The 14,794-nt window shown below is 38.9% G+C and overlaps 1 protein-coding gene and 1 long non-coding RNA gene across 2 annotated transcripts; one reads left to right on the top strand and one right to left on the bottom strand.

Annotated features, from left to right (window-relative positions):
• Window positions 1–5,128: 5,128 nt before the first annotated feature.
• On the bottom strand, window positions 5,129–5,938 carry LOC135214546 (uncharacterized). Its single transcript, XR_010314391.1, has 2 exons — window positions 5,587–5,938; window positions 5,129–5,398 (listed from the first exon to the last, which is right to left on the bottom strand). It is a non-coding gene; the product is annotated as an uncharacterized LOC135214546 (long non-coding RNA).
• A 5,685-nt stretch (window positions 5,939–11,623) lies between these two features.
• On the top strand, window positions 11,624–14,053 carry LOC135214533 (uncharacterized). Its single transcript, XM_064248907.1, has one exon. The coding sequence runs from the start codon at window positions 11,624–11,626 to the stop codon at window positions 14,051–14,053; it is 2,430 nt and encodes an 809-aa protein (XP_064104977.1).
• The last annotated feature ends 741 nt before the right edge of the window (window positions 14,054–14,794 follow it).

Genomic DNA, 14,794 nt, shown 5'->3' with positions numbered 1-14,794 from the left:
GAAGGATATGGAAAATACAACTTCTACAGTAAAAAATATAAAATGGTCAGAAATTAATGAAGAATTAAACAAAGATTGGGATAACATTTTCGTAAGTGATGACATAAGGGTAAATACGGAGATATTATATAAAATATTGGAGATAATAGTGGAAAAATATATACCGAAGAAGAAAAGTAAACATCATTCATGCATACCAAGAGACAGAAGGATCTTGTTCCAGAAAATCAGAAAGTGGAAAAAAGGTCTTGCAAAAGAAAAAAATGCATGGAAAGTTATAGAACTAAAAAGTAAGATAGAAAATGCAGAACAAAAGATTATACAATCAAAAGAAAATGAAAAACGGGACTTGGAAGAAAAAACCCTATTAAATATCAAGCAAAACCCAAACTATTATACTCATATGCGAAGAAGATGAATAAAAGAAGAATAGAAATAGGCCCTCTGAGAATTGAAGGGAGATTAACGAATGAAAAAAAGGAAATTTGCAACATACTGGCAGAACGATATAAGAGAGAATTCACCCCTAGAATAGATAATGAAGATAATGATATAGAAGTAAGGGATGAAAATAGTGAATATTTAGCTGACATAGATATTAATGAAGCTGATATTGTGCAGGCTATTAATGAAATTAAAAATGGAGCTGCTGCAGGGCCTGATGGAATTCCTGCTATTTTGTTAAAGAAAGTAGTTCATTCTATCGCAAAGCCACTTGCAATATTATTAAGACAAAGTGTAGATACAGGCAAGATATATGATGAGCACAAATTAGCATATATTACCCCTACTTTCAAAAGTGGATCAAGACTAGAGGCAAGTAATTATAGGCCTGTGAGTCTAACATCACATATTATGAAAGTGTATGAAAGGGTAATGAAGAAAAATATTATGAAACATTTAATAAAAAATAATTTGTTTAATAAAGGACAACATGGTTTCGTACCCGGAAAAAGTACACAAACCCAACTGTTAGTCCACCGTGAAAACATATTCAAAAATATGAAAAGTGGAAATGAAACAGATGTGGTTTATTTAGACTTTGCAAAAGCTTTTGATAAAGTAGACCATAATATATTAGCGAAGAAAATTAGAAAACACAATATCGTGGATAAAGTAGGAAGATGGTTAAAAGAATTTTTTACACAACAGAAAACAGATAGTTATTGCAAACGACGAGAAATCGGAATGAAGCCAAGGTAATATCCGGTGTGCCGCAAGGTACGGTGTTAGCTGCAATACTGTTTGTTATTATGATTGAAGACATAGACAATAATGTTAAGGATTCGGTAGTGAGTAGTTTCGCAGATGACACAAGAATAAGTAGAGAAATTACTTGTGATGAAGATAGGAACGCTCTACAAAGAGACCTTAACAAAGTATATGATTGGGCAGAGGTAAATAGGATGGTATTTAACTCTGATAAATTTGAATCAATAAATTATGGAGACAGAGAAAGAAAGCTATATGCATATAAGGGACCTAATAATGAGACAATCACAAATAAGGAAGCAGTTAAAGACCTTGGTGTGATGATGAATAGGAACATGTTATGCAATGATCAAATAGCAACTCTGTTGGCAAAATGTAAAGCAAAAATGGGAATGTTGTTACGGCACTTCAAAACAAGAAAAGCTGAACACATGATTATGCTTTATAAAACATATGTTCGTAGTCCACTTGAATATTGCAATATGATATGGTACCCACACTATCAAAAGGATATTGCACAAATAGAGAGTGTACAAAGGTCCTTTACAGCTAGAATAGAAGAAGTTAAGGACCTAGACTACTGGGAAAGACTACAATTCTTAAAATTATATAGTCTAGAAAGGAGAAGAGAACGCTACATGATAATTCAGGCATGGAAACAGATAGAAGGAATAGCAGAAAATATCATGGAACTAAAAATATCAGAAAGAGCAAGCAGAGGTAGATTAATAGTGCCCAAAACTATACCAGGAAAAATAAGGAAAGCACACAGGACATTAATCCACTACGCACCAGCATCGATAATGCAGCGTCTATTCAATGCGTTGCCAGCTCATCTGAGGAATATATCAGGAGTGAGCGTAGATGTGTTTAAGAATAAGCTCGACAAATATCTAAACTGCATCCCAGACCATCCAAGATTGGAAGATGCAAAATATACCGGAAGATGTACTAGCAACTCTCTGGTAGACATTAGAGGTGCCTCACACTGAGGGACCTGGGGCAACCCGAACAAGATGTAAGAATAAGAAACCATGGTGTTCGGCGCTAGAGGCATAACCAAATCCGTGACAACACTGTGGGATTTTCTTTGTGAAGCAAAATATTAATATAATAATTGTTTCTAGGGACAAACGCGACTTTTCAAAAAAGGATCCGTGCTGAACTAATACCTTCTTACCGCACTTGCTGTTTTGTACATCGCCACATGTATATTGGTTGGCCCGTGGCCTCGCTGGTCCCATGTTTCATGAGTCGTTGGTTTCCTATGTTGCATGTTGTACACAACCCCGAATAGTCCCCAAGTAACCCTTCCCTGTATAACCACTTCACAAATTCGTCGGTGTTTCGTAAAAACTCGATAAGGATACCAATATACAAATGTGTATATTGATCAAACTGGTCAGCAGTAACACTTTTCGGAAACAATACGGAATGAGTTCTATCCATGGCGGCGGTGTAGAACAGAAAGGGCAAATTTTGTGACTGCAGGTATGATTGTCTGATTCATATTCATGGGACACGTTTTTATTGGTTGGGAGGAAGTTAATCCATGTCCCTTGGGAATGACCTGGGTCAACCTGATACAGGATTGGTTTGGTTTAAAATTTCCCGCGTTGGGGGCGGGCTGACGTACAGCGCCTGTCCGCGGCCAACTCAAGAACTACGGGAGCTCTGACCGCCGTGTCAGCCTTCACATCAAGTGGGTACTTAGAAAAATTTAAGTTTCACGGGAAATATTGGCTGATGGTATTTTAGCGTAAAATGGTCGGATAAGTAACTTTTCTGGTATATTTTGGAATTCTGGACAACTTTTATTCTATGCATTTTGTTATTTGGGGTAATGGTTCTGGAATTGTAGGATCTGTCCCCGGGTCTGCGAACTACCCTAAATTTGTATCATTGAAAGGTGATCACCTATATGTAAATAAGTTTTTTGAAATGTATATGATGTATTTGTTCCGACCTGTCTCCAACGGCGAGCGCTCGTCACATTGGAGTCAGGTCGGCCTTAGTCGTCAAAGTTTCCCTCCCACCTTCTGATCCTTCTGAATGCTCAGCCTTGCGGCCAAAATTTTTCTGGGTCGGAGGATTTCGCAAAAAGTGACGTATTCTTTCTTTTAGCGACAAAGCTGCCGCTTCAGCAAGAAGAATCTATGAAGTGTGCGAGCTGCTACGTGACTTAAATCACGATTATGTAAATATGTTGCCAACTCTTATGAAACTGTGTGGAGAAGGACAGTGAAATATTTTTATATAAAGTTTATATGTTTTATAAAATTTTGAAACAAAATTAACCATGTATATGAGATGAAAACAAAGGAAGCACGCTTATCGAAAACCTTCGTCCACGGGAAAATCCTTCGTTTGCTGAAGTTGCATCACAGCATGTAAAATTAGAGTTCGTCATTCACCTTAATATTAATGAACATATCTTGTAGTCAACGTATAAAGATAAGATGCAATAGCGCACAGCGTCAAAAGTCATGTACTGGTACGCCATGACGTCACGAAAGTTGTTCGCTAATGCAACGACATAGAAAACGTTCATTCGCTTCCCAAGTACCAAAGATGGCAGGTAAGACGTACTACGGCTCGCTTTTTGCCTCCAACACACACGGTGTCGTTACTTTGATTGAATTACTGTATCGTGTAAGCTCATCGCAGGGTATCACACGCATTCTTTGAATGATTTGAGTTTGTATGACCAAACATTAGGTGAATAAGCAGAAAACGTCGATTTTAGCATGTTAAATTCTTAACTTTTCCTATTTTGGAATTCTGGACAACTTTTATTCTATGCATTTTGCCTCACAGGCGTAGAATTGCCACGGCCGCGTGGCACTTAAATTCTTTGTGTGTGTGTGTGTGTGTTTTTTTTTTTTGTGGTAAATGTTTTCTGTGAACCTATTTGCGTAGAATTAATGTTGGACAAGTGTTGAATGTTGTTAGAGTTTATTTTTTAAAAATAAAATTGTAAAATCTGCAAACCTTTCTTCCTCAATCCCTCCACCGAGTTCTAGAGTACAGTCCTTCAGACCTTGTTATCGCCCAGAGTGACGGACAGGGCGGCGGCCTAGACCAGCGGGCTAGAACCTAAATAAACTAAAGGCGAATAATTTGCGACAAATTATATCCAGTGTAATTTGAAGTTGAGTGATTTTTTCACCCTTTTGAGTGGCTGCGTGACCAGGTTAAGGTTCACTTTGAATTAGGGGTGCCGTGTCACCTGTTCCCATGTCACCATTCAGTTCATTGTTGTAGTTATTAAATTCTATTTTTGTGATAAAATTTAAAATTAATTCAACGACTATTACTCCTGATTGTCCTCGCGTAAGGGTTGGTTCTTAGGCCTTCAAACAGGTTTGTCCGCCTCATACCATCGAGTCAGCTTCTATGCAGAGTAGGGCGTCAGCCACACAGCCTTTTCGTGGATTTTCTAGTGTTAATTGTCGTCGTCTTTGTCCCCCTCCAACATCCCCGCCCACCCACACAAAAACCCCGGTTCCCAACAAGATCCCCTTACCGTCTTCATAGGCTTTTGTATAACTTTTACTGCACGTTTTCGAAAATCAGGCCAAAACATATGCGCTAGCTTTGTAAACTTAGGAGCGCTTACAGTTCAGTTGACCACGGGTTTCGTCTGCTATGGAATCGGTGGAGCAATACAAACAAGATGGCGGACGCTTTGTTTTGGCGCCCGGTTTAAAAACCCCGAAACCTATAAAAACGATAATGGGGGACCCTTTTGGGAACCGGGGTTTTTGGGTGGGGGAGTACATGCGAGTAAATGAAAACGGTAAGGGGGGAGCCATTGGGAAACCGGGGTTTTCGGGTGGGGGGAAACCCAGATGACGACAATGAACACGAAAAACAACAAAACCCTAGCAGACGAAACCCGTTGCCAAGTAAACTGTAGGAGCTCACGTACCAACAAAAATGTAGGAGGTCCCGTCCCCCGTTGTGTTAGGCTAACCAAACGACGGCAATGAACACTAAAAACCACGAAACCCTAGCAAAAAAAACCAGTGGCCAACTAAACTGTATGAGCTCCCGTTCCAACTAAACTGTAGGAGCTCCTGTTCCAACTAAACTGTAGGAGCTCCTGTTCCAACTAAACTGTAGGAGCTCCGGTGATCGTAACCAAACGAACCAACCTAACCAAACTTAGGCCGCGTGCCCTTACCTGGCCGGGGGGCGAACCCCCAGTATAGTATATTAAGTGATTGCCACCTAACCAAAGGAACCAACCTAACCATAGTTAGTCTCCACGTCCTTACCTGGCCGGGGGCGAACCCCAGTATAGTATATTAACAGTGATTGCTACCTAACCAAAGGAACCGACCTAACCAAACTAAGTCTGCATGTCCTTACCTGGCCGGGGGGCTTCGCCCCCCTGGACCCCCCTGTGTAGTAAGTTAACAATTATAAATATCTAACCAATATAACTTGTCCATACATATGGCTGGCACCCGTATATCCTTACTGATAACTAAACAAAATGAATATTTCCGAGAATACATTGGTTAAAGTCAAGGCCACGTTGTTTGCTCGAACACATGACTGCGTTCGAACACGTGGACTTCTAGCGAACGTGAATGTTCGGATGTGTTGAGCGTGCCTGACTTCAGCAAAGCGGAAATAACAATGGCGTGCTTAATTTTGGCAAAATAATTAAAATAACGTGCATTTACATTGATAACCTTACCTTGGAGATGTTGCTAGTCGTCCAATGATTGGCCGTCCCCCCCCCCCCCACCCCCCCCCCCCAGAAATATAGAACTTAATAAGAGAAATCCGAGTCGTTCAAATCTTCTGGGTAGAGGATTTTTTTTTTCTTTCTTGGCGGGACGGTTGTTTTCCAAGATGACTGAACAAGGGGAATTTGTGGACGAGGCACGGGTGGAGGTGACGAATCCGTTTGTACAGCGGGAGCGACGTCTCGTGATTGTTTGTTTTCAGCGACATTGGCCTTCAATTTGGCGGGTGTTGAAACTACTTTATTTAATTGATATACACGTTTAATTAAATCTAAGAATGCTTTAAATGGACAATCAACTTGAGTTAGGTAACGTTTTTTTACACAATACATAGCGAAATATGAATTATACAAATTTTTTACTGTACCACTTCTAGGTAAGACATTTCGTTTCAAAACCCGCCAAGTAGATTCTATCGTGTTTGTGTGTATGTTTTTCTCGTGTGGGTCTACAAAATGCAATGTGTGAATAATGTTTTTGTGTGATTTGAAATGTTGACTTAAAGTGTGATATGATTTCCATCAATCAGAAATGACAATTGAATCAGGATGTATGTTATCAATTAAAATAGGAAGAAGTGTTTCTGTAGTCCTGTCTGGTACAACCTGAAAAAATGTTTCTTTTGTTTGGCGGTCAATCCCGCCGAGAACCCAACAACCATTGACACGTCTGCCTTTGTTGAATTTCCTTCTACCAAACTTGGACTCGTCAATCTCGACCACGTGACCAGGTCCGCCAATTTTCCGATTGTCCATCACCAGAATATCGACACAAACGTCCCGGCAGAAATTAAACCAGTCCACAAGAGTGTTGGGCGAGCCGATCCTCAGATTAAGTTGCATATATTTCTGGGAAGCGTTGTGAACCCAGCCGTGGATAAGCACTAAGATGCTCTTCAGGGAGAGATGGGACCCCGAGAAGAATGACCCGTGGAGAATTGAGATGTATTTGCGGCAGTGCCTTGCGTTGCACCGCCATTGAAAACTGTCCCCTTTTTTGAAGAGGCCGACGGTGCCTTCATTACAGGCCTTACACACGCCACTAAAATCCCCCAGTAGGCCTGTTTTCATTAAATAACTAACTAGGGATCGTTCGTCTTGACACAAAATGTATATGTCTTCCAGCGTGACGGGAACGGCGGCAGCGAACGCCACGTGTGCGGAACACGACAAATTCTCGGCAGAAGAAGACATGGTAGTTATGACGAAGCACTGAACTGGCTGAGAAGCAGGAACAGACTGAAGGGTCGAGGAAGGTCGGGCAAGGTCCGTTCCAGGTACTAGTTATCCTAGCGGATAACTAGTACCTGGAAAATATGTATCGAAGAATGTAAAAAAATGTAGGTCATACAGATGAGTTGGGCAAGGAAAGAAATATCGAATAATGGGGAAAAAAATGTATCTCCTACAGATTATGTTGGCACGGGTAAAACTATCGTGGGCAAGAGTCAAAATATCGAATAATGAAAAAAAAAATGGAACTCCTGCAAATTAGTTGGGCAAGCATGGAAAAAAAAAATAGAATAACGAAGGGAAAAAAATGGAGCTCTTACAGTTCAGTTGGGCATGGGTGAAAATATAGAATACTGTAAATTAAATTGGAGGTCCTAAAGATTAGTTGGGCAAGATTAAAAATATCGAAGAGAATCGGCGGACTAATACCAACAGGATGGCTGCCGTTTGTTGTGGCTTTCATGTTGATGCATGTTCGGGTTCGGTCCTGTGGGTTGGGGTCGGGTTTGGTCGGCTGCGGGTCATCTGCGAGAACTACTTACCTTGGCGGAGGGATTACGGACCGGGCAAAATGGTGTTACACGGTCCGGTCAACTGAACTGTAATCTACCCTAAACTTATACCATCGATAGTCTTGGCCAACTAAACTATAGGCGCTCCTGCATGATGGCATTAATGAAAATAAAACAATTGCAGTTAACAATCATAGAAAAAATTTACCATAGTGTCTGACGTAAATTGCGCATCCGTTTTCTTTAATGAACGCAAGGGCTTTAATGAACGTCGGAGATTCCAAACGGTATTCAGAGCCAGAGTAGAATGAGTTTATTGCTTAAAATGTATAATCTTCATTTATATGGTTATTGGATGACAGTAGTTGTATGAATGAAGTGAAATATGTGAACATTGAGTGTAAAGTAGGTATTTTTCACCTACTCGTGAAACATTCTCGGACCTTGGGCAGCTCAGCTCTCTCTCTCTCTCTCTCTCTCTCTCTCTCTCTCTCTCTCTCTCTCTCTCTCTCTCTCTCTCTCTCTAAATATCATGAAGAAATGCGAGTATTCTCTCTTTGAATTTATGACTTCCAAATGAAAAAAAAAGCGTAATATCAAACCCGACAATCCGAGTGACAGCACGACCGTATTTATGGACTGTATTGGTTACTATTCACAGCTCTATATTTCTTTCTGTTCAGTAATCTGCAGTCATAATTGAAATTTAAACTCATTCAGTAAATGAAATTTTTCGTTTAAATAAATATTCATATTTTCTTAATAATTATTATCAAATAATATTTAACATAAAATGTCACACTTATTCTATACAACATTATATATTTGATATCAACATTCCTCTCTTATCGGTGGACATTATTTTGCATTTTTGGAATCTTTGGAGAATTGTCATATTGAAAGTTTACTATTCAAGGCGTGACATTCAATTATAGTGCATTCGAAAATTACTGTATCTACCACAATAACGTGTCGAGGTTTTAATAAATGATATTTGTATTCCAGAGGCTTCCGAGCATGTTGAGGCGATTAATTATTGCCAACCATTTGGTAATGAATTTTATATCTGCACAGTAATTTAGCCACATAATATGGTTTGTAGCGGTAATCTTATCAAATCTAACTGAAACAAAATTTCCTTAAAGAGTTTCTGGTTGAAGATATTTGTAGAGTTCAACAAAATATAGAAAGCGTTTTTTTTTAATTCCTCTTTCTTATTGCAGTTAATAATATAATTCTCTTACAGTTTTATGAAATATGCTGTATTAACCTCTATGCTTTCTTGGTTCCCATTAATAGCAATGAGCCAACCAACAGATGCACTTGACTGACAGATTTTTCTATTTAAGTCTCCTCCAGGTAATAAATATGGCCACTCGTTGAATAAATAGAGATAATGATGAGACAAGCATAAAATTTGGCACAATTGTTGGTATTTACCTTGGAAATTGATTTAGTGCTTTTGATGGAGAAGTAGCAGTTATCTTGTGGGGGCCAACTGTTATTTACATCGTATCTCTACACAACAATGAAGGGGACTTTGGGAATTCAGGGTTTGGGTGGGGGACAACACTCGCACACAAAGCGGCCATGTTTGCGTCAAGGTCTAAAGAATACCAGGTCAGACCGTCTCAGCGTTACTGCGCATATATGTGACGTTACTGGTATGTGGACATAAAAGAGAACCAAGAAAACAATAAAATGAAGGGTCACTATGGGTGTGAGGAATTCCTCTCACAACGATTTTATTTTCTAATATTTTTGAGTATTCACTTGTTTCCATGCTATTTGTCTTTTATTATAGTTATTAGTGTCTGTCTCATAAGAAATTAATGATTGATTTTCACTGCGTATTGCCGTCTGTCAGGTAATCACAGACAGGAACTATGTTACTGTATTTGTATTCATGTGAAAACCAAATGCATTCGCATGCCCATATATTTTGCAAAGATATGTACGTCTACATTGCATGACATAATAAGGGTGAAAGAACCACATCTATTCGAGAATGACACTCTTAACATTATTTTATCTGATTTTGCTATGTTCTAGTACGTAGTATCTGTGGTGCGGTTAGCACCGAAAAGATGGTTTTACACAAAGACGAAGTCTTTTGACATAACGTCGGTAGACGTTTTAGTAACGAAGTATAATTACTGTTTTAGTTATGATAATTCATTTATCTTTATATATGTGAAATTGTTCTTGGTGAATGTATTGCGCATATTACGTATGGTAAGAGTTGGTGTCATTGGGTCTTGTTTGTGCCTCTCGCCAGAGAAGCCATTAGGAGAGGTCAAAAGATCGGGAGGGGAAAGAAAGGGTAGCAGTTCGCCCCTCTGAACGCTCCTTTGCGTGCCCCTCTAGGGGTGTGTATGGGTATGTGCGTAGTACACTGTATGGGCATGATATCGCCCAAAACTGTATTGACACACACCACCAATTAATTCACTACATTTAATAAATATGTTGAAGTTGCACACTATTATATTTGGAATTTATTTTTGACAACGAAGTTGATAATTATTGTAGAGTTTTTTATGTTCATGAAAACCTTGTACGTCAGTTCTACATTCGTGGTAATTGAATAACTTGTCTCTTTTCCCCAACAAAACCCGAATGCAGGACGGAACGAACAGCTTCTTGGCTCAACTTTTGAGGTCACCTGTTATCTAGTGTTGTGTAGTGATGTGTGTGTGGATTTAGAAAGGGTGGTTGCCCTGATTCTTTGAATTTTGTCGTAATTTGTTTCATTTGAGTGCCATTGATTTACAATTCCCCTTGAGTGATTAATTTCATTTGTCACTTATATGTTATTACTCTTTGATATATTTAACTTTTAGTTATTAAATTAGTTTTAACTTTACATTTATCAAATGCGTTTCAATATCCCTCGATTTTATTTCATTTTTCCTATGTTTCAATTTTGTGGATGGTGAATATGAATTGATCTGATAAACCTTTATTGTGTTCATATCTTAAGGTTGTGCAAATAACTTAGAAACGAGATAACACAGCGGTCCTCTAAGGTCTGAAAATCAACCTGTGAGTACTCGCAACATTTAGAGAGAGAGAGAGAGAGGCACGTACCTTTCGTCGTATCTCGTGTAGCGATTTATGATCTGAGTTCATGTCTACAAGGACTGCTTAGTAAGTGAAAGTACTTAATTGTGCTACTATTCATTAATGATATTGGTGTGTTATCCTCGTTAATAATGAATTGGGTTGAGAGATATCTCCCCGTAATTTAGAAACCGCAAAGGGAGTTTTGTGGAGTTGTTACGTAAGGCTTTTAGCGGTTTTTGACCAAGTAACAACGTTAAGCATATCATACAGTCCACTATAAGTCCATCTTTTTCGCTACAGCTTCTCTCCCTTCTTGGTCCTTCGAACCGGATGTTTAAACACTTCCGAATTAGTTATTCTGGATACTGAACACATTATTTTGGACTTTGTAACTTGGAATCAGATCATTCTATATCACCATCGTTTGTTGTTGGATTGTTTACAGCCCCTTTCCCTGAGTTAGAGTCATTTTATGCTGGCACATTGTTTCTTGAACAACCACACACACACTCACGACAACCTAAGATAAAAGGTCGACAACTAGGTGAGTGTCATTCTCCTTTTTTGAAGGTAGATGTGGTTCACATATAAGTTTTGCGATGTAACGAAACGATGTGTATTCTTCCGTCTCATTGCAATTTGACTTTTGAATAACAGTTTTGTAATACGGTATTGACCAGTATGATTTTTGTAGAACACAGATTGTTAACTTGAATGTTTTTCTGTGTATCAGTGTTTTTCGAAGAAGTGTTGTTACTTCGATATTATTGAGATTTATTTTGTAATTGTTATAGTCAACTTTGTATGTTTTGTAAGGTGATTTTGCCTTAAAATTTTCACCATGGATGCAGACAATTGTAGTAATGCACTCATTTTGTATGAGGCTGCTATAAGTGAAATCGAACGACGTTTGAATGAGGTAAAACGTGTTGAACAGTTGTCTACAGCAGTAATTAAGCTGCGTTTAGGGTCCCTTCAGAAAGCAGCTGATTCACTACACACAGCCGCTTCTGAATATTATAAAGAGATTAAGGGTCGAGAATTAGTAAATGCTATAACGAGGACTAACGGTTACCTCTCTAGCGCGGACAACGAAATCTCCAAACTCACCGATCGGTTAGCAGCACCCACACCCGCGCCCACACCTGTTAATCCGACACCTGCGGTACCTGCTACCCCTAGTATTCCGCAACCTAAGTTGCCTCAAATTACGATACCTACTTTTGATGGCAAAATTGAGCAATGGTATCCTTTTTGGACTGTTTTTAAAGCAGTTATTCATGATAGGCAGGACATGAATGATGTCATCAAGTTTACTATGCTGACTAGTTATCTTAAGGGTAAAGCACGCGAAACCGTTGAGGGTTTAGCTATAACTCCAGCTAATTATACTGCAGCGATAAACTTACTGAAAACTCGTTTTTCCAACGTTGGGAAATTAGAAGAGAACTTAAGAAATCGGCTGTTAAGTTTACCGCACCCTGAGCATGATGCAGAGCAACTAATGGATTTCCTCATGAAATGGAATAGCATCGTTCATCAGTTAGACGCTTTACCAGGTATTACGAGCGGCGACTCTAATGAGAAAGCAATTATCAAGCGGTGTTTATCAAAGGAAACATTGCAAGCCTTGTATCAGAGATATGATACTTGTGAACTCAGTATAGATCAATTGAGAAAGGGCATTGAGAAATTAATTGAGCGTTTAGGTAGAAGTAATATGCATAACCCCACACCATCACCGTCCAACCCAGTTAAGAGTGGCAAGGATCGTAACACGAGTTCGAAAAACGAGCGTCAAGCTAATTCGCCTAGTAGTGCTTTCAGAACTAATGTCAAACATACCCCTAAGAAAATAACTTTTTCTTGTTGTTTTTGTCAAGGCGAACACAGCGGTAAGGTCTGCACGAAATACAATACTTTAGAGACTAGAAGAGCTCGTATCAATGAATTACAACTATGCTTTGGTTGTTTACGAAAGGGTCATCGTTTATTTGAATGTAACAGTAAGAGTAAGGCATATTGTTTTAACTGTAATGGTAAACATCATACATTCTTATGTGCTAGACTATTACCTAATGCTACGAGCGTCAATGTAAATTCGTCTCAGCAACCTTCTAGCACCAAATCAGGTCATAGTAGAGTTGATAACAAGCCTACAGAAACTGCTCAATCGCAGCCTAGTTTCAGTACTAGTCAGAAATCAGCGGCTACGAGTAACCAGAGTAATTCTCAGAATAATGTTAACAGTAATCAAGTAACTGTGAAAAATGTCGCATCACTTCGACCGACAGCGTTACCGACAGCCACCCTTCTATTGAGTAATGATGGGAATCGGATCCCGGTTCGAGCCTTTTTAGACAGCGGATCTCAAAGAACGTTCATTAACCCAGATGTCGTTGAGAGATTGAACTTAGTGCCCATGAAACAAGTGGAACTTACATTAATTCCGTTTGGAGACAATGTTGAAACCAAAATGTTTGATGTAGTCAGAGTAATGGTTCGAGCAGGTACTAAACGTATCAAATTAAATGCTGTTGTTTGTAATCATGTTAACACTTCCATACACACACCTGGTCTACACAACGTGTATCTGCGATTGCAAGAACGAGGTGTTAAACTGGCAGATAAGAATATTGAATCAGATACCCTCAGTGATATAGGTTTGATTATTGGTGCTGATTATTATAATGCATTTGTGTATTGCCACGATAAATATGATGATGTATGTTTGCTTGGTAGCACCGCCGGTGCTGTTATTTTTGGTCCTATACCCAATTGGGCTTTTAATGTTATCAGTGATGATGAAAATGTAAGATCTGTAATAAGTACACAGAGTATAGTTTGCTCGAGAGTCACTGCTTCTGTAAATCCTCTTGACGGTGAGGATATTTCTAGACTGTGGTCATTAGATACGATCGGCATCGGGAAGGATGCGCGATCCTATAACGATCAAGCAGCGATCGAACATTTCAATGAGACTATTGTAAAGACTGATAATAAATATACAATTGATTTGCCATTTAAGAGCGATGCCAGACCCCCTACGGGTTATAGAAAAGCCTTAGGTCAATTATATTCACTTAAGAGAACCTTTCAGTCTAAACCAGTCATGTTTGATCAATATCAGTCTGTTTTAGATGAGTATGTTAAGTTAGGATTTATTGAGGAGGTAAAGTTAGAAGATAACTCCCTGATCGTTGATGGCATTAATCATTATTTACATCACCACCCCCCAGTTTTTAAGGAATCTGCCTACGGACTCCAATAGGATATTTTTCAATCCAAGTAGTAAGGAGTCACACCATGCAAAGTCCCTCAATGATTGTTTACATGCGGGACCTAATCTGGCGACGAAATTGACAGATATGTTGCTGGAATTTCGTCAGAACAAATATGCTGTAGTAGCAGACATAAGTAAAGCTTTCCTTAGAATAGGAATTAATGAAAATCACAGAGATTTCACAAGATTCTTATGGTTTGCTGATAGAGATTTTAAGCATGTCAAGACTTTTAGATTTAAGGTTTTATTGTTTGGAGCTACTTGTTCACCTTTTCTGCTGAATCAGACAATACAATATCATTTGCAAAACCATTCAGATCCCATCGCCAGCTCAGTCAAGAAGTCCTTTTATGTGGATAACTTTATGAAAACTTATGAGAAATGTGAAGATTTAGAACTTGAGAGTAATAAGGTAAACCAAATTATGCTGGAAGCTAATATGCCTTTGGGAGAATGGGCTAGCAATTTGAGTTCATTTAATGATAAACATACCCCAGATACTGTCAACTTGAATGCAGTAAAACTACTCGGTCTCTTGTGGGATACCTGTAATGACTCATTGAGTGTAAAGATGCCTTCTCAGATTGTTATATATTTGAATAATCTAGGAAATGTTTGTACTTTGACTAAGAGAAAGGTTGTGTCTCTCCTTTCAACCATCTTTGATCCTTTGGGAATATTGACCCCCGTAACAATTAAGGGAAAACTATTTGTGAAGAAATTGTGGGA

The sequence above is a fragment of the Macrobrachium nipponense genome, chromosome 46 (assembly GCF_015104395.2).
Source record: "Macrobrachium nipponense isolate FS-2020 chromosome 46, ASM1510439v2, whole genome shotgun sequence".
In the NCBI taxonomy this organism is placed as follows: Eukaryota; Metazoa; Arthropoda; class Malacostraca; order Decapoda; family Palaemonidae; genus Macrobrachium; species Macrobrachium nipponense.
The sequence above is the reverse complement of the archived record's forward strand: the minus strand, read 5'-3'. Positions and strand labels throughout refer to the sequence as shown.

Coding starts and splice junctions, on each gene's coding strand:
- LOC135214533 (XM_064248907.1), top strand. CDS start 11,624: ATGGATGCAGACAATTGTAGTAATGCACTCATTTTGTATGAGGCTGCT.